Raw genomic sequence first — 23,243 nt, forward strand, 5'->3', positions numbered from 1 at the left:
TTTAGTTTTTGAGCATTTCTCAGCTCCAGTTGAGAATTTTATTTTCTGTCATTCATGTGTTTTGCAACATAGACATGTTTAACTTTCTCCTCAGAACCCATTAAATTCACCTCTGCTTTAATAGCTGAGAATTCACCATGTATTGTCTGTCTCAAGAGAATGTATCTGTCTATAGTTTATTGTCAAAAGGGATTACAGCAACTTGCAAATCATTTACATTAGAACTGATCTCATCCAAAATTAATACTAGGGCCTAAAACTCCTCTTCAGTTTCCACAACCAACATCATTGCTCCTCTTCTCTTTGCCTGCATCAATGAAAGACTCTGAATTTTGAAAAACCATATTCCCATTTTGTCATATATTTGTTCATATATTTTTCTGTTATGGAATCTCAACAGATCTCTGAGCTTCCATACAGGTCCCAAGGCCAGAAAAGCCCTTAATCAATATATTTACTTATAGAAGAGATGATGAAGTGGATGAAGAGGATGATTATTTAGATGGTGAAGAGGATGATTACCAAGACAGATGCATTAGAAATATTTCCTGATATGTTTGTGCCCAGAGATCCTTTAAATAGATTAAGATTAGAAGCAAAATTAAGTTTGTATCCCTTTTCATCAGTTCATTGTATCCTACCATTCAGAAACATTTTTGAGTATTCCAGACCTTAGCTGGAAAAAAGAACCTTCCTTAGATGTGTATTCAACAGGGAGTCGTCTGAGTACACAGGATTTTATACATCGTTCAGCTAAGTCAGCGATCCGTATGCAAAATCAAGCACTCAGGGACACCATGTGGATTTGTGACACTCTTTGGGCTACTTTGTGTCTGTAATAAACCAACGAATGGATTCAATTAATTCATGCAAGTGCTTTCTCATCTGTGACATATATAATATGGCTAATCTTTATTTAACAAGTAGCAAAAGGCTAATATGATGCAAGTTACAAATGTACATTAAGAAATCCTCCTTAAAATTGGCTGTTTAAAAAGATGTGAGAGAACCTTACAGAATGGCAATGTAAAAAAAAAATCTGGACAATACTGTATTGAAAAAATATTGCATGTACTGATTAATTAAATAGTATTTTTTGGTGCTATTTTTGTTGTTAACAGTCAGGAACAGAAAATGAGAATAAAATACTTTCTATAATGTATTTCTTGCCTAATCTAAGTGTGTTTAAGCTAATGGATGCTGCAGTTTATCCTGAAGATTATTTCCAATATATAATACAGGTATTGTCAAGTGTTTGGAGCTGTGAACAGGGAGTCGGATAATGGGAAATTTTTAAAAATCCAACTATATTTAGGCACTTCAATAGAATAATGTCTTGTAATTCATATAGCAGTCAGACTGTCTGATAAAGAAAACTGCAGAATACTTAAGGAGAGAGAAGGACACAATTTACAGATTCTGTAATCATCAAAATTCCTCATTTGTGCAGTCATAACTAATGCTCCCATGAGACAAGGTGTTTTGCAGATGATATGTTTTATTGGACCAACTATATGGAATAGACTTGGGTTGGGGTAGACTTAGACAAACTTTCGCCTGGAATGTCTTCTTCTTCAGGTCACTCCCATGACATTCATCCTCTCCCAACCAGTGGCAAACTATGATGCCAGTCTGACTGGGAAACAGCAGGATGAACTTCTCATTATGGTCTGACTACCACTACAGTTGGTTTTAAGCCCACTCCATGTCCTTGTCTGCCCTGGTAAACTTCCCTAGTTCAATGTTTATTTTTTCATGTAGGTCAGCTGACAGAACCAAGAAGTGTTGGGCTGTGCAACTTATTTTATCTTTTGAGGTTTCTGACCCAAATAATTGCTTCTCCACATGGCCAGAACATTTCCAGTCTGAAACTCATCTCACCAGTTCTTCACATCCTCTGGGTTAATCTCATTCTCTATTGTTAAATATGAGGGGTGGCTACAAGACCTGCTGCATCTTGGTCTTGTTTCTTATGGACTTGTCTGTGTAACCTCATTTTTCCAGAGAGAATTTTCCAATTCTACCCCACTTATAAACGCTGCAAAGGTTGCTTGGGTCCAGAAATTACTTCGGAAGCATTTTTCGCTCAGTTCTTTTTTCCCTCAGACAAAAGTACCTTTATGATACAATGGCCACCGAGCCATGAACAGGGAGAAGTGTCACTCATAATGAAGCTCTTAGGTTTAAAAGAACTGCCACATATGTTCTATGTACACCCTGTTAAGTGTGGCCCTCAGCCAGTCCCAGCCACATGAACGACACTCTCCCATTTATATCTTAACTTATGGCCTGACTTGCTGCTGTATTCACTGTGTTTCCTGTTTCTCGATCAGAGCCGTCCTAAAAATATATTGCAGACATCTCTTTTCTTCTGGCTTGACTCTCATGACAGGCAGCAGAGACACAAACTGGGGAGAAGAAGAGCCAGAAGTTAGGACCGAGAGTTGTAGGATTGTGGCTGGCAGACTTCCTGTGCACGTGGAAGAAAACACATTGGGGTTGTCGGGAGTTTGGCCTGAAGTTCACCAGACCTTCTGGGTTAAGTTGGACTGATGCTGGGGGTTGAATTTAGGGTTTTTTAGTGGAGGTTGGTATTTGTGACTTGAGGGTGTCACTAAGATGGATCCTCCATAGCAGTGTAGACATAACCCTAGTATCCCTAATCCTTCAGAGTTCAGTACTTGAATTTTAAAAATATTCTCAAGTGATCAGCATCTTTAATTTTTATTACTGATACTTTATAAAATGTCCAAAAACAACATGAAGCACCATACAGAAACCCAAAGCCTAGGTCTTTGTCCCAAGTCATTATAATCTTTGGATCTGATCCTGCACTTTTTGAAGGCAGAATTATAATTGACTTCTGTGAAAGCAGCATCAGCCCTTAATTTTAGACGTAACACAAAACAGGTGAGTGAGTGATGGAGTAAAATGGTGAAGCAGAGCAAGGCCTATGTGGCAACAATACTGAGTACAGACTCCAATGTTCATATTTATTAGATTCTTTTTTGGAATAAGTAAGAAATAATATTTAAGAAGCTGTTATTGAGATTCCAGTATTCATGGAAAGGTGGTTTTATTTTCCACTAAATTCAACTTTTGTTGATATGCTTACTAATTTTCAAAGATGATTATTTTAAAGCACCAATAAAGCTGGACTGAAAGGAGTTATATGACTGAAAAACTGAAGTTGTGCATGAGTTCGCAATATTTCTTATTTTAAATTCCTTGATATTAAATACACGTGACGTGTTGTTTCAGGATAACATGAGCAGAGGTTGTTGAAAGCTGAAATGTAGTGACTTTAACAAGGCTTCTATTTCAATGCTGAGTAAGACTGACAAAACATTATTTGATTAGCATCCTTACCAAAATCAAATTTAAACTATGGGATAACAAGATGGAACCAGATGAAATGCAAAATGGTTCTGTCCATTTCAATCCACAGTTAAAGATCTGCAATAGGAAAGAAAGAAATATTGATAAAATTATTTTGTTACTATCTGTGCTATTTAATACCTTCATAAAATACATGTTTGACATTTAGTCAAGAACTTTTAAAACACTTGAGGAAAGCTATCCTCAGACCTATCTGATTTAATTACAACATTCTAAATGTGAGCTCAAAAATTTTTATGTCATAAATTTTGGTTTGTTTTAAAAAGGGCATAATCATATGGTTAAGAAAATAAGTTATGTTCACTTGTAAAATTGTTTCTTTTGTGTTTGCTTCACAGTATTTAGTATTTTCCTTCGTATCTTTTTTTCATAGTTTAGCTTTAAGTGAAACTCTGAAAAACAACAATGTTAGAATTCAAAATAAAGTGGAAGATTTTATTTTCAGGGTCACAAGTACCATAGTGAGATTTCTCTCTTAAACAATGACACTTAGTATCTCTGTAGTTCTATGAATACTTTTGAAGTGTCATATTAAAACCAATCTCTTGGCCTTCAGGCAAAGAGAAGCAATTAGTCTTGGAGTTGTGAATAAATAAAAATCCATTTATATACCCGTCCTTGACATGTACCTTGCAAATCTTAGAAACTTCATCTAGTGGGAAAAGAAATGGTAAATCATGAACACCAATACTAATCATATTGCAATGTTGCTTCCTAAAACTGTTTAGTTTGTATCAATCTTTTAAGTATTAATTCATATGTATATATTCATACATATTGAACACAACAACAAAGAAGCATCCACACACTTGAATGAGAAGAAAGAACTGAGTGAGTGCATATAGAGATATCCAGTATACCTTTAATATCTTCTACATTCATATAGGCAAAAACATCCTCTCAAGAACATTGTCCTTTTCTAGATACCATAAAAACAATGCCGAACAAGTTGCCTGCAATCAATATGCTTGTCTTTTTCATCCTCAACTGCTATTGTGTCTTTGCTTTGATCTGCAAACAAACAGGAAAAATTAACCACACAATGTTTTATCATGTAGCACAATTGTATGGCACCTTGTGGAGATGGGTTGGGGATGAGTGAGGAAGCAATGTCTACTTGTTGTTCAGGAAGATAATTTTATAATCTCTACTTCCCCTTTACTGTGCCTTGATTCAGGAACATTAGATTGTATGTTGTTTTCATTTTTGCTCAAGATTCTTACATTTCTTTTACAATTGGCACTAAGCAACCTACAGATTAACTGAAAAATCAACTTGCTGAGTTTTATCAGATCTTCAGTCTGTGCCCCACCAAGAAGATAATTTGACTTGGGCTGCACAAGGCATTACATCTCAATTCTCCCCTCCCTCCCCTGGGAACTGCACTTGTTGAACAGAATGCTGTAAGAGGGAAATGACTTGGCTGGGCTCTTGTCCAGTGCTAGGGTGAAGCAGCTGTTCAAAGCCATCCCTATGTTCAGAGGTTAGCTGCAAATAAAATCCACCCTTTTGCACTGCACTGTCACAGGTGAAACAGTGACATGCCTCAAGGGTCAAAGGAGAAACAGTTGCCTCAGCTACAAAACATACCTGGGCTGGTAGGATGGTCAAGGCAAAACAAATCTGAGTCTGTACTGGATGCAAATCTCTCAGCTGACCTAGTTCTCATTCTCCTTTTCATTTCAGAAGCTCAGCTAAAAATCCATAAATTAAGGAAATTAACTGATGGAGCCTCCGGCATCTTTGTAAGCTATTTAAATCTTTAAATTTACAACATCTTCTGCATATATCAAGTAATTGAACTAACTGCAGGGATGTAACTTTAATGAGAAAATTTCCCTCTTCTCCTGTAGTTTGTACTCTCTCAAAATAAAAAAAAATAATAAAAAAAAATAAAAACTGCCCTTAGGAAAAAAAGTTTCTGTTTATTCCTGCCATGGAAGATAACTTTCAAAAACCTCAATTTGAGGGGCTTCTGCCTTCTCCACTTTGTTCCTCGATGGTGGGATTTAAAAAAAAAGAAGAGAAGTCAACCAGTTTGCAGCCTTCCCGGCTCAGCCCAAAGTGACAGGAGAGCGGAGAGTGGCAGCCCCACGCATCAGCTCCTGTCTCTGTTGGAAGAGCTCTCGGGTGAGGACAAGCACTTCTGATTTCCCTTTAACTAGAAAAATGGCTTGACCTTTGCAACTACGACAACAACACACAATAATAATCATTACATAACTTTTTTGCACTTACAGTTCTTTGCGGCTAGTAGGCGCTGGAGTTTTAAAATTAACCTCCTCCTGGTCCACAGAGCCTGACTTTTTTTTGCAATGTGCACACACACACACACACACACCCACCCACCCACCCACCCCACAGCCCATCACAGTAATACCCCGCTGGAGCCATGCGGGGAGGGTGGAGGTCAAGGAAAGAGCCCGTCCCCAGGGGCCGCACACAGGGGACACACGCTGCTGAAAGTTTATTCCGGGGGAAAACCTCCCGTGCGTGGAGGTGGGGGGGAGGAGGAAGATGCCACTTCGGGTGGCACTGCCTCAGCCACGGGGATGCTGTGCAAAACCACCGGGACCCGACGTCTCTTTTGCTTAAAAAAAAAAAAACTTTATTCGGGGGCTTGGCGAAGGGCTGAAGCGGAGGCAGAGCAAGAGCAGTATGCCACCTGGGGCTGGTAGCAGTCAAGCCAGTGACCCCCAGGCTCCCGAAGTTTGTGCGAGGTAAACTCCCCCGGGGTGGAGGGGAGCAGCGGGCGCGAGCCCCGCGCCGGAGCGGAGCCGCCCGCAAGTTCGCGGGGCCGGGGGAGGGGACGGGAGCGGAGCGGAGGGGAGGGCGGGAGGGAGGGAGGGAGGCGGCTGCCGCCGTGGCCGAGCCCGGAGCTGCCTGTCTGCCTGGGAAATCTTCATGGCAGACATCTCCATCTAGCCGTGCGCTATAATTGAAATGGCGCTTTTGGCCAGGGGCGGCCTGCCAGGGCGCTTTCTGCAATAGCACAATGCATGTCGATAGACGTCATTTGGTTTTAATGGCCTACAGGAAATTTGGCGTTTACAATGCGAGACATTAGCAAAGGGTGAAAGGGAAAAAAAAGGTGGGGGGGGAGAAGAGGGGGGAGCCAGGCTCCCCCACATGCCCCCGGCCCCGCGCCTCCCGCCTGGGGGCTGCTTCCCTCCTGGGTTGTTAGCATCATTCTTATTATTTGGGGGATTATTTTAAACTTGGGCTAGTTTATCAACAAGTGCAGAGCGGGTGCGACCCTAATTGTAGCAGGAGAGTCAAGAGCTGTGAGAAACGTGCCCTGTGTTACTTATTTGGGAGCTGAAAATTTATGCCTAGTTGGAAACGCCTGGGGAAATATTACATCAGACCAAATGACAATGATTAAAATCAGCTTCCCCCCCCCTTCCTCCTTCTTCTTTTCAGTAAGTCTATTGAAGGACGTGACAGTGGCCTGATACTCCACAACATTAAACCGTTATCCCCCCAGCCAGGCAAGGAGAGGAGCTGGCAGCCCAAACCGTTAGCAAAAGGCTCCTGCAGCCGAGGAGGGAAGCGAGGGGATTTGGGGCGGGGGCTGGGGCCGCCCGGATTTGGGGGGATTATTATTTTATCGCTTTTTTTCCCCTCCCCCCCCTTTTTTTTCCCCCTCCGTCTGGACATCTTCCCCAAAAGGAGGGGGGGGAAAAATCCCATTTTCATCGCAAAAATTAGCTAGGGCGAGAGCAAAGGGCTGAGCTAATTGTAGCCTAATCCTCTGCCCTGGAGGCGTTTGCAAAGCCCTGAGCAAGAATTCGCTTCTTCTTTCTTTTTTTTTTTTTTTTCTCTCTCCCTCTTCTCCCTTCCCTCTGTTATTTAGAGACGGGATTATTGCCTTTCTTCTCATAACAGCCTCGGCGGTTTCATTTAAAGGCTTCTCTTTTTTTTCCTTTTTTTTTTTTTTTTTGTGCACACACAAAATAAACAGAAAGAAACAAAAAATAAATAAATAGAGAGAGAGAGCGAGACAGGGAGAGAAGCTTTAAAAATCATAATAATCCCAGCAGGACCGGAGGAGCAAAGCTAGTAATAAGCGGGGGGGGACACGAGCCCGTCCACACAGCCGCCCGCCGGAGCCCCGAGCAGGAGGGGGCTCGCCGGTCTCTTCCGCGCTCAAGGTAAGACGCTGCTCCGAGCCCTGCTCCCGCGTGTCCCCGCATGGACTGGCGAGTGCGCATTGCAATGCATGGGCTGCTTTTTTTTTTTTTTTTTTTTTTGGAAAGTGCCTCTTCTTCAAACTCACTCCGGTCTGGGCTCGGGAGGAGAGGCGGCAGCGGCTTTTTTTTTTTTTTTTTAAAGCTACAGGCTCCATTTTCGCCCGCCCTGCTCGGCTCGTGTGTGCATGTCGGGCTCCGCTCGCCCCCAGCATGGGCAGCCCCTCCGGAGCCGCGCTCCCCGGGCCGCCGCCGCCGCCGCCGCGCCGCTGAGCCGGGCACGGAGGAGCCGCCGCCGCGGCGCGGAGGAGGGAGGCAGCGCTCGGGGGGCCGCGGGCTTTTGAATGGTACACACGGAGCATTGGCAGTGATTGCACTTCGCGAGAGGGCTGCTCCGGGAGGGGAGGGAGGGGACGGGGCTGCTGGCTGCCCCCCGTTTGCTGGGGGGGGGGGGGGAGTGGAGACTTTTGGTGGGAGCACAAAGGGGGGCGGCGATGGGGGCGCGAGGCTGGCCGTGCAACTCCAGGAGACTCTCGTGCAAGGAGCCATTGGCGGCACCTCGGCTCCGCGGCCCGGGCTCGGGGCTCTCTGCTTCGCATCCATCGCTCCGCTCCGCCAGGCTAAGCCGAGGCGCCATGTTGTGCTTTTTTGGGGGCTGAGTGGTCCCTTGGGGCAGGGCTGCGCGGGCGGATAGCCCCGAGGGCCGCGCCCCGCGCTGCCCACCCGCGGGGACAGGCTTGCGGGCGACGTGCAGCTCGCCCTGGGCCGGCTGGGGAGTGCCAGGATGGGGGAGGGAAGGAGATGCCTATTTCCCTTTTCTTTTTTGTTTTTTCTTTTTTTTCCAAGCCAGAGCTGCACAAGCTCACCAAAAGTTTCCGAGTGAAGCCCCCTCCTAGCAAGGGGCCCGCGGTGTGTGCGGCAGCGCCAAGGTGTGAGCGTGCGCTTGATCTTTGTAACCCATTGGCCGAGGGTTTCCAATAACCTGATCGCTTCTTTGTCTCAGGCTGGGCTCCCCAACTCCACACTCGCCTCCAAGTCGCTTGAGAGAGAGAGGCTGGGTGTTATTTGTACGTGTGTACAGAGACAAAGGTAATTGCCACGTCTCTGACATGCTGACCCTCTGGCTGGGCTGAACCCAAGCGCCCTGGAAATAAGAGGCAGTGCCATGAAGCCACGAGAAGGCAAGGTTAAGTTCTTTAGCTGGTTATTCTCCAAAAGGGCTTGAGCTGGGGGGGTCGGGGGCTGAGACCGGGGCTTTTACTCTTAGTGCTATAATAGATCTGCTGTTAAAGAAATCAAGGTCTCTGGGGGTGGGGGGTGGGGGGGGGAGGAAAAGCTTCAACGAGAATCCAATAAAGGAACCAGTCAGGGAACAGATGTTGGTGCTGATCTCATTAAAGACGAGCCAGTGGTCCTGCAGCAGACTGGACTTTGTGCCTTTGATACACGCAGCTAGCTGACTGCATATGGGTGGAAAGATGCCCCCTTTCAACATCTTAGAGAGCTGTTTCATGGCAGGTCCTTAAACCTGCAGTTTTCATTTCATGTCTTAAATGTGCATGAAGGAATTAAACTGCACGAGTGAATAACAGCATTAGTTTCAATTAATTTTTATCCTGGCAACAATAAACTTTAGAAACAAAGCGCTTTTACATCCTTAATTAGCCCTGCTTCCCATCTGTAGTCTTTTAAGTGTCTGTTCCTTGATTTAACTTTGTCCCTCCTTCAGAGCTGCTTTCTTTTTCATTCTTTCCCTTTTTTTCTTGTTATCCCTTCCAGACTGTTGTTTCTTTTCTGCAACCTTTCACCTCCCCTGTCCCTATCTGTCTGCCTGGCTTTGTGCAGTTTATTTCTACTGTATTTTCCCAACATCAACAGCAGTATTGGTTACCATGGCCCCAAGCTATGTGCAGAGGTGGGAAAGCTTCATCCGCCCAAAAGTTCTTACACTTTTGAAGTCTTTCTTTTAGTAGGATCTGAAATGTATCATCTAGAGTGTGTATTAAATGAACAGTATTCCTGAAGGCTTTAGAGCAAGAAAGGCAACACCCTGGAAAATTCTGCAGTCTTTCAGCATTCTCTGCCCTAGGGTTATAGCCCTGGGCATGGAGCTGAATGGAGCTCTTACAACTGCCTTCTGTTTACCTTTTATGGTTAAAATAACAGCTTAGCAAAGAAGCAACTTCATGGAGAAACGATTCAGTGAAATCATCTCAAGCTGTAGCAGCAGAGCTAGTTTAATCACCCCTAGAGAGCTGAACAACTGTGAACACAATGGGACACAAAATCATTTTGTGTGTAAATGAGCATGGCATTGTGATTATTTCACTTTGCATGGGCAAATAGTTTTTACAAGCAGTACTTATGCAGTTAGCTTAGAAAGGCAGGAAAAGATGAGCTGGCTGGGAAAGATCTCGGTGTGCAATGTTTGAAAAACCAAATATTCAGATAATTTGGGAATCAGGCTCTATTGATTTTGCCTTTAGCAGGCTCCTGTGTTACTTATGAGAACAGGGTTATTGCTTGTGCCACTGGTAGTGATGTTATACCCTTTTGTAGACAACTGAAGAGTAGGGATTATTTTACATGGTTTAATAAATGAAGTTTGTTAGTGTTTCTGCAATATTTACCCTAAAGGTTTTAATTTCACATCAGTATTAGAAAACACATGCACAAAGGCTTTCTACAGGATAAATACTTTTCGGCTTTAGCTTTGTGCATAAAAGAAATATGTTACTTGATGCAGTGAATTTTAGGTCAGTTTACGTGAGAGAAGAAGCTGAAGAAGGCAGTCAGTAAACTTAGGGTTAAGGTAGCTTAAAGAATTTGGAATATTTATATTTAAGATGAATGGGAGTCCTTACCTGACTTAGTAGTGTTTCAGCATTATGCCCTTTTGATTAACTAGCAGAAATATGACTGGCTTCCCCAGCTTTCACCAACATTTTGGGTCATTTTTTAAATATTAATCTTCAGTAACTAAACAATAAACCTGCATTTTAGTTCATCTGCCCTTCCCCCTGTACACCCTCAGTAAGTATGAAAATCTATGTAAGTTTGAAAACTATTTTAGTTTGCTGGTGATTTTCTATAATTAAGCGTTTTTTCAACACACACTCTAGCTGGGAGATGCCAAAAGCAGAGGATTGTTCAAAAGGTCCCTCCAGTGAATAGTATAAATTAAATATCTCTACTGTATGGGTATGGCCTCAGTAAGAGTCTCAGACAGTTTGCAGATCAAGGAATTTGCTGGTATACTAACATTAAACAAAATCATAAGATAGCAGCAGTGTTTAAATATGCACAAATGGACTCAGATCACTTGATCTTTAGCTATCTGTGCATATTTTAAAATGTAAGTCTGTATTTCCAGACAAACAGTTAAATATAAGACTTGTTTAAAGAGTACTGCAAGTCCTTTGATTTCATTTAGAAATTGTATCAAGGGGTGTGGGTAAGCCCTAATTAGGCATATTTTTATGTACATCTACATGAGATGTATTTCCACATACAGGCAGCTCTGTATCCTGTAAGGTCTGTACCTTTATCATTAGTGATAACAGTTAGGGTCAGAACAAAGGCAGAGTTGACATTTAGAATGTAGCTACTGACCCTTACATTCAAGTGCAGATTGCTCATGAGTTTACAATGCTTTTTGGTAGGAAAAAAAATCTTTGTGTTGGTAGACAGATATAGCATCCACATATGTAAAGCTAAATGCTAAAAGACTGTGGTGGTTTAGATGTTAAATTGTTTTAAAAAGTTCTTTTATTTGGGATATATGACACATTTCCTAAGAATGCCTACAACAGGACTTTGTAGGAAGAAACATCTTCAGTTGTTAAAAGGATTCGATCACTTTCCTTGAAGGTGGTGCTATAGTAGAAATGTTAATGCCAATTTCACGTCGACTGACACAGAAGTTCCAGGACAGTGTTGATGTTTTGTTCGGTGTTCAGTGCAGATGTCCATTCTGCATTTGAAGAAAAAAGGATGTGGATTCATAATGGGGTGATGTATTTCTGAACTTTAGCTGTAGAAAATACTTATGAGCTAATCTAGATGAAATGTAGAAGCTAAGATGTTGTGGTGCCTGTATGAAGATGTCCAGATTAATTATATTTTGAATCCCTCTCCATGTAGGTCAGGAGTAATATATTTTTTTAAAGAATCTTGTGAATACTGAGTTCATTGGATGATTTGAACAAGTATAGTATGCAGAATATTTATTGTTAAAAAGAGAGACCAGTTTTGGAATTTTAAGAAATGTGGTCAAGTCAATCTTTGAAAAATGGAAATTCACTTTGTAATACTGTATATAAAGTGCCTATCAGATGTTGGGAAGAGCCTAGATGTTTGGTAGCCTGATTGCAAAACAAAATACCAGGAAAATTAGATTATATTTAAAAATGTCTCTAACTATAATGTTTTACATATGTTGCTCTCCACATAAGGGACAGAAAGAATGGGCATATTCTAAAACTTACAAAAGCTTGAACAATTTTTCCATGTGACATACGTTATGTATAATGATTTGTTTAACTTAAATCAGCTGTATGAGACACATATTAGTACCTAATAAAGAATTGGTCATTATCCTTTTCTTAAAGAGATGGTTGGATTGTTTTTTTGCTTTCATAAGTCTATTCCCCATCTCAGGTCTTCTTTACAAAAATAATGTTATTTTAATTTAGGAGAAACAGAAATTCAATACATGGATTTGTAAATCAGCTACAAATCTTTGGCTGCAATTTGGTTAATTTCAAATGTTTTTTTCTTGTAATAAACATACACGTGATTATTATATATATACATGTGTGCGCGCGTGTGTGTGTGTGTTTGTGTGTGTATGTATATTTCTAATTTCACATGACATTATATAGTAGCCATGAAAGCTTTCTGTCATGAAACACTGGTCATTTTATGTATCTTTCTGCTTTAAGAGCTTCCGGGCATTAAGTACCTTCAGTTTGAGAGCTTATTACTTCTTTTTTATATCTAATATTAAGATTTAACCAAAAGTTATCTAGTTATTTCACAATTATTAAAAATAAAACCTAAAATTGTTCTTAGTTTGATGTGAAATTTACTACATGTATAAACTAAATGCCTTAGGTACTGAGGAAGTCACTAATTTAGAGGTGTCTCGTTACTGAGACAAACTTGCAAAAACCCCTGAATCCCAATTCACAAATTGGTTATTCGTTTGTCAGGGGATATTTCACATCTAACACATAAGCCCGCGACCTTTAATTAGAATTTTGCAGTTTGTTTTATGCCCCTTGAGGCTGACACCTTGAAAAAAAAATTTCTTGATTTCTTATTGCTAATAAGCATCTTTCTCTTCCCCTCTGGTACTTTGAAGAAAATGATGCAAATACACTTAATTACAGTGGTGGCAATAATTTGTTAGCTGAATATGTGATCAGGCAGATGCAAAAATGATCTGATTAGATCTGTGATCACACTAGAAAGAAAGGTAACACGCTGCTACATTTAAGAGAAACTGTTCTTTTTTGTCTTCCATTTCCAGGAGGGAAGAAGCATGTCCCGTCTGTCTCTAACACGATCCCCAGTTTCTCCCCTGGCTGCTCAAGGAATTCCTCTCCCAGCTCAACTCACCAAATCCAATGCTCCTGTGCACATCGATGTAGGAGGACACATGTACACCAGCAGCCTGGCTACCTTGACAAAGTATCCAGATTCCAGGTAAGACCTCAGTGTTTTCAGGCTGTGCACCTATTTCTTTTCATTGCATGGAGATACACGTTTACCTGTGGAGAATATTTCAGGTTGAAGTGCATTTTATTATGTATTCGCAACTTATAAATAATTCAGTTTCCAAATTATACATTAACTTTGCTAGGGTTGTATAAGGAAGAAAAAACAACTGAAAAATGTATCTATTATTTAGAGAGCCTATCCATTTCCTTTCTCCACATCTTCTGCACCAGACTGATGTGTTTAACGTACCTGTCGATGTGACTGTCCTAGATTATTCACAGGGTTATGGAACGGCTGATCTCTTTTAGAACAAAAAATGTTTTGTGGGGGGAAATTATATTCAGTAAAGCTAAAGGTTATACTTGTCAGCCAGCAAAAGCTTTAAATATAGCTGCATCTCTCTTGTTTGATAGAGCTCTCAGCTGAGGTGTACTCGCTTATTCAACACCAGTGACACGAGTCCTTTTCAACAGAATGACCGGCACACTAAAACACATTTCTGTGCAACTGCCTATGACATCAAACATGCATAATTGTTTCCTGTCCATGCTAATGGCATGTCTGATTAGGATTACTGAATCCTGGTCAGGACTTTAAGACAGTGGAGCCTGCATGCATATAATATACATACACACACCCGCTTCCTTCTTGTGTTAAGGCCTAGTTCCTGCAACCTATTTGGCACCATGGAAGGAATGCAAAGACACATGTGAAAGGTTCATGCCCTACTCTTATGGCCTGAAAAATGCCAGTTATTTAAGGGTTAAAAGCATATTCATCAGAGTGCTCCTTGAGGTATATTTGGTATGTATAGATGTGAAATTTAGTCCAAATGATCCCACATGCAAATCAGAATTCAGGTCAATGTGTTTTATTGTAAACATGACCTGTATTTCTACAAAGGAGCAGACTTTTTGGTAGACAGAATCTGAGTGAATCATTATTGTCAAAGTATTTTTCCCTTTCGAAGAACTAGGGTTTTTTCTCACTGATTTGGCAGTTTCCCAAGCAGTAAATGACATTTATGGAGACACCTTGAAATGACTCTGATGTCATAAAGCAGATGGCTGTGATTTCATTCCAAGGATAGGTAGTGTATTGAAATGGTCTGTGGAAAAGCAACATTCATTGAAATGCCAATATTTTTAAATTAGGCAAAAACAACATGATTTTCTGGACATCTTCTGTTTCGAGAATTCAGTCTGGTATTTAATTGCCAGGAAGAAATCAATCCAGTGGGGAAAGATTTATAACACAGAAAAACAGACGGATGTTTCATAGTACAAAGAAAATACTGAGAGTATGCAGCAATTGCAGTGGAGTAGCACATCTGTTTCCACATTAAAAAAAATCACTGCTGACACTATTTTAAAAATATGCCTCATATCAGAGTTATTTAATAGAAACTTCAATTGTATAACTAGCAAAAATATAAAGATGCCAAAAATAAATACACAGATTTTGCTTAAGGCATTTTGGTTGTAATACAGACCTGTTTCTTCTATCTGTTAAAACAGCAGTGTATCCCTCTTGGCATTTTCATCGCAAGAATAGAGTCATTCCTACCTAGATGCTGGTGTACTGTGTGATATTTTATTTTGTCTTGTCTCACATTCGTATATACTGTGATACCTGATGAGGCCTGAGCCTGAAAAAAACCTTTTTATGCAAATAATCCTTGCCTGTTACTTCACTGAATCTACTGATAGAACTGAGAGTTTGCAGAATTGGACCCTTGAATCTGAAAGTTTGAGTAACAGCATACACTTGGTAGCAGCAGTCAAAGAAAAGAAAAGTTTTGTCATGTATGTACTGAAGTGGCATTGAAGTATACCCCTTATATTTCGAGACAGATTCTGGTTGTTTTGTTTAATTTTGCCATTGGGCTTCTTGCAGTGTTCAATATTTGACTTAGATGGTCACCCAGATCCACACTTACTCTGCTCTCATTCTCGTTGAAATCAGTGGCAAAACTTCTAATGACTTCAGCAGGAACGAATTTGAGTCCTTGGTCATGCTCTTGAGAGAAATTCACAGAACCTTTGTTTTCACTGCTCTGGGGAATGTCTCATGAGGACAGAGATTGCTTTTACCGTGGTCATGAATGAGAGAGGGTTTCTGGGTCTTTAGGTGATGAGGAGAAAAGGAGATGTATTTTTGAGTGAGGCAGCTAATCATAATGCAGAAGCAGTGTAAACCCATGCTGCAGTAATGATGTACATAGCTACAATTGGAGATACAGCTATATTTGCCTTCACGCAGACCTTACTGGGTTACTCAGACAGGTTAAACTCTTTAGTTTGGTCATCACCATTTCAAGTTTGTAAATTAAACACATTTATAGGCCTGGTTCAGCAAAGCATGTGAGTATGTGTTTAGGTCCTTTGCTGAAAAGGCCTGATCCTCATGTGCTTAAAATTAAGCACCTGCTTAAATACTTTGGTGAATGTGAGGTACAGTTATAGAAAATAAAGCTTTGGTACACTTAAAATGAAAGCGTGGAGGATAATCTGCTTGTTTACCGCATTCCATTCTTTGTTTGCTTTTGAATGCTTTGAAATCCTAGTCACTTGTACATATATGCATACATGGACACACAAACATTGAGTGTGTGTTTACATTTATGCATATCCCATACTTATGGAAAATAGAAAAAAAAACATTAAATCACCTTTATGCTTTAATTCACTTATAATAGGCCCAATCCTGTCTGGTCCTGAATATATTCGGTTGGGCCCCACAACAGTTAAGAATTCTCAGTATCTTAAAAGATCAGGTCTAATAGAAGCCAATATAGGTATGACAAGTTCCTGCCTATTCCTGCTTTCCAGTCACCCCTATGCTGTGATATTAATCACACCTGACAGGAGGCAGTGCCAGATATTTCTTATTGTAATTTGTTAGGATTGACCATGCTCAACCCACTCATGGCTTGGTTTTGCTCTGCCATTCATTCATTCTACAGTCAGCTCTAATTTATGAAAATAAAGGGCTTGACTACAACCTTGACTCATGAGAAATCATTGATTTGAATTCAGTGGGCCAAATTCTGCACTTAGTTTCCCAGTGTAATTTCAGAGTGACTTTGGTGAAATCGTTGATGTTACCGTCATCAGAATAACTGGTAAGAAGAGAATTTGGCCCTCTGAGTAAATCTGGTCCTAAAACATGGTAGTCCTGTTTCCATCAGTTGAATTTCATAGACTCTGTGATGGTGCATGTCCTTCAAGGGAACTCAGTCAGTTGTCTATGTGACAGAAGTATAAAGCCGTCTACCGGGAGGGGTAGCACATTAACGCTGTGCCTTGATGATCTGTGCAGGTTGTCTGGTTTGAAAAAGAAAACAGTGAAGCAGCATGTAACTGAGAAGATAAACAGATGCTTTCAAACATACTTTGAAAATCTGCAGTTTTTCACCTTAATCATGATTAGAGTATGATACATTTTTCATCTGATAGAAACAGCAGGTTAAAAAAAAAACAAGTTGGCCTTTCAAAGGTTGAAAGGCAATGAGGTAAAACAGCCCTCTGAAAAATAAGGAATGGACAACAAATGTAATCAACACTCCCATGACAGCTAAGGATAAAATTATCTCAGCACTGCCATTATTAACCTATGTTTTAATGGAGAGTTGCATTTTGGGAGCTTGATCTTCTTTTTCTTGTCTACTAAAACCCCCTTGAAAAGTTAGTAAGTGCCTTGGACGAGCAAGAAGATTGATATTCTGCTTTAGCTGGGTCTGTGCATTGAGTGCTCCATTTTTTTTCATTCATTTATTTTTAATAAACTCTGAAAACAAAGCTTTAATCTAGTAGTTTTGTGTTAGAGGCCTATAAAAGAAAAGGCTGTTGATTTCAGACACCTTTGTGCACGCCCACAGCCAGTGTCTCACTTTTAAAATAAACAGCCAAGTCATTCATATTTGAGAGCTCACCCCTCCAGAAATTTCATTCACGTTTTCCCCATATTGACACTAAAACTGCCGTATTACATACTGATGCAGATTTACATGACAGATGTGTAAGCTGTGAAGGATCTATGATATCTGTAAAATGAATTGAAAATTATGCCTATTTTTTCAATCTGATGGGGTAGTGGTCTTTTAAAAAATGTCTTATTGGGCAAGCATGTAGACAGCAACAAGCTACTAAAGCTTCTGGTCCTACCCCAGTGAATTCAATAACAAACCTCTCATTGGAGCAGAATCGGGTCCCAAATCCATATCTTCTAGAGCTAGTCAGAATCTTTCAAAATGTCCTTGACTGTTTTGATCAGAAAATGATCAGAAAAAAGAGAACAAGTTTTCTCAAAATTTTGTCTGATTTTTTCCCACCATATCTAGTATTTGACTCAAAGTGCTCACTCATCCTGCTAGGTATCCTGCTGTGTTGGGTAGATACATTGACAAGAAACATTGTTGGCTAATATATACCTGTGTCATCTTTAGCTCTGGGCTACTGTATTGTCCTTTTATTTAAGAATTGTAATAACCCTGCATAAATAAAAGGAAGCAAACATGAGACGATTTAGATTTTGAATGAATGTAGGTTATGTATCCATGTTCCTGGGATCGAGAGAGGTCCTCTGTTCTTGGCTACAGCCCTCTGTACCGCTTTGCCCTGTAACAGCTATAGCACAGTCCCACTGCAGCTCTCCCAGCAAGTCACCCCCCAGGTTGCTCTGTTTGGGTCCTACCACTTTGTGACTGCCTGCTCTTTAGCTTCTTTTAATGTGAGTTTTGTGTAAGCACTGCCTTTTCTGGGGTGTTTCTGGAACACTTTTTGGGCAAAGGGTCTCTGTCTATTGCTTTGCGCAGCTGAGTAGTCCAGATGTGCCACCCTCAACAGCATAAGCACACCCCTTCTGAGATCTCCAGCTATGTGGGCATTCTGGGTTTATATCTACGTTTACTTTGGATGGAAGCAAACAGATGCAGATGATGTATGTATTCCAAAATGATTGGGTTTTTACTCTAGTTGGCACAAGAAATATGAAGCTGTAGACAAAATAACTCCCTGCATCTTTCTGCCTCAGTTTCCTCATCATTCTAGAGCATCCCTTGGGCTTAGGCTTAAGGATCCGTAAGTGGCCTATGCCCCCTCCCTGTACAGGGCTTCTCTGAATCCCTGACTCCCCCTCATTCCTTTGCAGCCATTTTCCTTCTTCCTTTCCTAGTCCTGCAGTTAAATTGGCTTGGACACCACAGTGTGCCCTTTTCTGTCTCACTAAAGCTTTCTATGTCTCTGTAAGTCCATCTCAACTCCCCATAAGTCCATGAGGGTCTTAATCCCTGATCTCTTTTTGGTTTTGTTTCCCCAACTCCAAACCTTGTGCATGCAGACAAACTTGGCTGAAATGATTTCCCTATACTTCAGTCAGTACCATAACTTGTTCCCACGTGAATATGATCCATCATGATTACAGGAATAGCCATTGTCCAGAATATGGCTGATGATTCCACATGCACAAAGCCACCAGTTGATATAGCAGTTTCATAAAATGGACCAGAATTTGTAAGATGTGCATAAAGAAATTTCCCAGATCATCACAACCACATGAGCTAAGGAGAATATTCACATTCAGCTTTGAAAATCTTGGTTTTCCCAGTCAAGACTCCTTGAGTATGATTTGGGGTATATTCTTTCAGAGATACTCACACTTGAGAACTTCTCGGCTAAGTACAGACAGGCAAAAAGCCTGAGGCTGAATTGTTTCAGTCTTTGCAGGGAAGTCCAAGTTGCAAAGCTTGAACCAATAAGCAAATGAACAGACATTCACTTTTGATCAAGGAAATGCAGCCACATGCTTGCAGTGGCTCAAGCCAGAAGCCAGGTGGTGCTGGAGCATGGCTAGGCAGCATGGACTGTGTGTTTCCTCTTCCTGCTGCCCCCAAGTCCTCTCAGATTTGCTCCAGACTCATAGAAGCAGGACTCTGCAGGGTTGCTCATCACTTCCTCTTCCTGCTTCCAGGTGCCTCTGGGATTTGTAGTCCACAGTAGCAGCCAGAGCTAAGTAAGCAGGGCAGAGCAGCTCTGTACTCAGGAGAAGGGAAATTTAACTCCCCTCCCTAGCCCCAGCCTCCAGCAGGGGTTTGCTGGGATGACAGTGAGCCAGTCCTCACTGTTCCCACTAGGGAGTGGGAGGGGCGGGGGGGGGGGGCAACCCCGCTCTCTGGAGCAGACAGCACAGCCCGGCCCAGCTCAGGGCTGCAAAATACTGGGATACTGGGGGACGGTGATTTAACTTGAACCAGGAAGGGGTCTGGGACAGAAATTTCATGAACCGGTTTGATGTAAATCAGTTAAGTCTGATACTACATTCAACCTTAAATCAGCTTCAGGCATTTTGAAACTGGTTTATGTGCACTGAACCTCTGTTCTGTTACAGGTTTAAACCAGTTTCTGATCACTTAAACCTGTTTATGTGCAACTTTTGTCTCTAGCCCTCATATTTCTGCGTATACACAATCAGTGTTGTGTCATTTTTATCAGGATGTATTTGCCAATGTGCTATCAAATGTCTGCATTTTTGCTGTCATATCTGAAACTGAAAATTATGGCCAGTTAGAAGATATTACAGCATATTATACATTGGCATTTAGGCTGAAATTCACCTTTCTCACACAAGATTTGGGCTTGAACAGGAAATTAAGTGTGGTGGGGGTGGAATTTGCCATCCTACAATCAGGTTGTGGTCATAAAACACAGAACCTTTGAGGCCAGAATCTTTCCTGTTGGTTGGAGTGACATCTGCTACCCCATTGCACCACCTCTGCAGTCATTCTGGGCTGTTGGGACCTCATAGCTGTAGATACGGATTTAATGTTTGCCTGATTGTCCACAGCCCTCTCCATTTCTGCCTGCAGTGGCATGGATGATGTTGTTCTTCCTTAGCACTAGTTCTTCATCTGATTAGGCAGTTCAAATGGAATAAGGATGTCAGGCCACTGCACACTTCACCCTTTTCCCATCAGAGCCAATGGTAAATCTTTCTGATGTCACTGGAACAGAACTGAGTTCACACTTCAGGGATTTATACCATAGTATGCTATCCAAAATGCAAAGATTTTTTGAGTCTTCAGGCACAAAAGGCTCATTATATTAAATATACATTTTGAACTTAAAACTCATGAACTTTAAGGCAAAAACCTAATGAGGAGTCACTTTTTTTTCCCTGCATCATCCCTCAGAGGTATGGAAGACGCAAGACCATGGCATAAACATTACACACGTATAATTTAGACCACGTTTCTGGGTGATTCATTATTTTTTCAGAGGGGCAAATCTTCCTGTGGGTCACCTACTTGGAATTTGGCTGTTTAAAGCAAATAGGCCTGTGTTACAGATGAGAGCAATTAAAAGTGTACAAATAGTTTTCGACAATTTAATGACTGTGCACGGTCTTATGTTGTATTAACACTAGAACTTTCATTGACTTGAAAAGTAACTTGCTGTTTCATTTCATTCACAGATCATTTAGGGCCAAATAGTGTGGTTCTTACTTTGTTGTGGCTTGGGCAAAAGTCCCATTGGTTTCCAAGGGAATGCTGGGTGATAATGTTCTGTAAAACCACCATTATTTAGGATCAAGTGGTGCTTCTCTGCCTCCTCAAAATGTTTGTATAAAAGCCTACAAACCCCGATATAGTGAGAAAGAGTTGGAGATAAGGAAAAGGGATTCTTACTCCCAACCTGGCATTTCTTGACATGAAGTGGCTGCATAAAGGCATCAGCTCTATTGCTGCTGCTAATGTCCAGAGCAGGGTGAGGGGAAGGGAAGGATACCTAGGACTAAAAGTGGGGATACCTGAATTCTATTGCCAGGATTTTGGAATAAGTAGTTTATCTTAAACCCCACTCTCACTGTTTGTATAAAAGCATGTCCCTGTTTCACAAGTGTGAGTACTGCACTGTACAGTGCTGTGTAATCCTCCTGTGAAAAGTGTAAAGTATCATTCATTATTAATCCACTAGCATCCAAGGCCCCACGCTTTGCAGTGGATGGGGCAGTTTGGCACATGGTGGATACAGTAACCATTCCCTCACCTCGCTTCAAAGCTTACCTCTCATGCCGCTCCAGGAGGAAATGCATTGATTAGCATTCTGCTGAGCATACGCACAGGAAGCTGCTGTGTGACCTCCCCGTGGTGCGGGGAACGTGACTCTGTCTCTGTGAAGAGAAAAGAATGACAATAGCAGGATTACAGCTTGGAGTAATCATTTTATACAGCCTGTTGCTTTCTTGCATGACAGGGTAAAATCCTTGATTCTGAACATAGTATGAGTAGCTGGATGGGGCACTAGGAGCTGCACAGGGTAAGGGATCTTCATTCATTACCCTAAGACGCTAAGCTGCAGATGCTACTGCAGCCATAAGGCCACGTCAGGCCCTCTGGTCCCCTTCAGCCTCACTTCTGAGACACAGGGAGAACAGGAGGACTTGTACCTACCTACCTGTACTCTGCCTCCTGTCTATCAAAATACGAGGAGTCACTGTGGAGCTGACGTCTGTGCTGGGCCCACAAATCCTGCTTGTCCTTGCACAACACAGCTGTTGCTAGTGGACTTTACCCAGTCTTTGAGGTGGGGGCAGACTTCACTCTAAGGTAGCGCACCTCCTATCTTAACTGGATGCTAGCCATAGGGTTCTCATCATGAACAAATTACTTGCATGATGCTTACCTAGAAATTGAAAGGAATTTGCAAGGAAAAGTTGCATAGCTCATCTGTGCTAGCTGCTTTCCTTATAATTAATACTTATCCACATGTATGTAGGTACAGCCCTGGTTGCTTGAAATTCTTTGGCAGAAATGAATGTTGCATTACTTGTGGGTTGGGGGGAAAACAAGTGAAGAAGGGGGAGAGGAAACAGATGTTAAGCTTATCAGATTCCTGAAAATGTAAGTGGATCTACATTGCTATGTACAACGGGATGCCTCGAAAATAGGATATGAGACACAGACTGTATTTCCTTGGTCAGCTTAGACAATCTGTTGGGGAGAACATCAAGAGTTTCTTTTGATTATGGAAGGGTCCAATCTCCTCTCACTGAAGGCACCATCCTTAGAAGGATCTGGCTGACATAACCAACAGTCAAGTCAGCTTTTCACATAGCGTTGGGGGTGGAAGGTAAGGGGGTAATAATTTTCGTAAGGAAGAGTGATGAGCAGGATTTCCAGGGTGTTGTAGCTTGCCGTGTCTTCATTTTCCAGCTGCTCTACCTTTCATTTTTCCATTCATTGGCAACATTATTGTTTCTGAGCACAAGGCAAATGGCTCTTTCCATTGACCTCTTTAAGAATTCTCTTGCAATCCTGCCTAATATGGGTGAGAATGCAGACAGGGTCTAGGTTTTGTTGAGGGCTCTGCAGAGCGTCAGGAGGCTTCAACAACCATAGAGAGGCCTGACACTTTTCAGTTCAGAGCATCACCCAGGTCTTCTGCAGTTTCTCGGGTTGTAAAACACTTGTTAGTTTTACAATTTCTTCATTATTCATTTCTCCATTTACACACTGCTCCCTTCTAACCCTTACTCAACTGTGGCACCACCAGCATGGACTAAATATGCCACAGTTTTCAGAGCATTCAAATGGAGCATTAAAAGCATCAGCATGAGCAGAATATTTTGAGAAACTTCTCCCACAGGATGCTATGGAAGTAACCTGTTTCTGACTCTTACGTGCTAGCAGAGCCTGTTTTCATGTTGATGAACACCGTGTAAAGTATTCTGTGTGTGTTCTCTGTTACAGTTACAGCAGGCTTTATGCTCAAAACAAAGGGGATTCTCTTTTATTGATTTTTTTTTTCTTTTAATGCTGTGCATCCAAAGCTCTCATCACCACATAGAGGAATTATGTAAAGATGAAGATACAATGGCATTCCATTGGAAATAATGTCCCGAGGTAACAGTTAACCACTGTAAAAATGCAGT

General features: G+C 41.5%; 1 protein-coding gene and 1 long non-coding RNA gene across 11 annotated transcripts in view; one reads left to right on the top strand and one right to left on the bottom strand.

Moving 5' to 3' along the window:
* LOC109284464 (uncharacterized) lies at positions 1-5,721 on the bottom strand. 2 transcript variants are annotated; one of them, XR_002091937.2, is made up of 4 exons: positions 5,638-5,721; positions 4,260-4,410; positions 3,370-3,456; positions 1-2,408 (listed from the first exon to the last, which is right to left on the bottom strand). It is a non-coding gene; the product is annotated as an uncharacterized LOC109284464 (long non-coding RNA). The 2 variants fall into 2 exon arrangements; XR_002091934.2 differs by lacking the exon at positions 5,638-5,721 and adding an exon at positions 4,990-5,623.
* Positions 5,722-5,899: 178 nt separating this feature from the next.
* The window catches only part of KCTD15 (potassium channel tetramerization domain containing 15), a 55,741-nt gene continuing 38,397 nt past the window's right edge, over positions 5,900-23,243 (top strand). The window contains exons 1-4 of one of the 9 annotated variants that reach the window (XM_059713866.1): positions 5,900-6,119; positions 6,823-7,553; positions 8,593-8,775; positions 13,123-13,298. In XM_059713866.1, the coding sequence (XP_059569849.1) occupies positions 8,755-8,775; positions 13,123-13,298 (197 nt within the window). In that variant the 5' untranslated portion in view covers positions 5,900-6,119; positions 6,823-7,553; positions 8,593-8,754. Of the gene's footprint in view, positions 6,120-6,506; positions 7,554-7,658; positions 7,937-8,524; positions 8,776-8,956; positions 11,601-13,122; positions 13,299-23,243 lie in introns of those variants that run through there. The other 8 variants (XM_059713867.1, XM_019492897.2, XM_019492901.2 and 5 more) reach the window with 8 other exon arrangements.

This window comes from Alligator mississippiensis, chromosome 10, assembly GCF_030867095.1.
Source record: "Alligator mississippiensis isolate rAllMis1 chromosome 10, rAllMis1, whole genome shotgun sequence".
Classification (NCBI taxonomy): domain Eukaryota; kingdom Metazoa; phylum Chordata; order Crocodylia; family Alligatoridae; genus Alligator; species Alligator mississippiensis.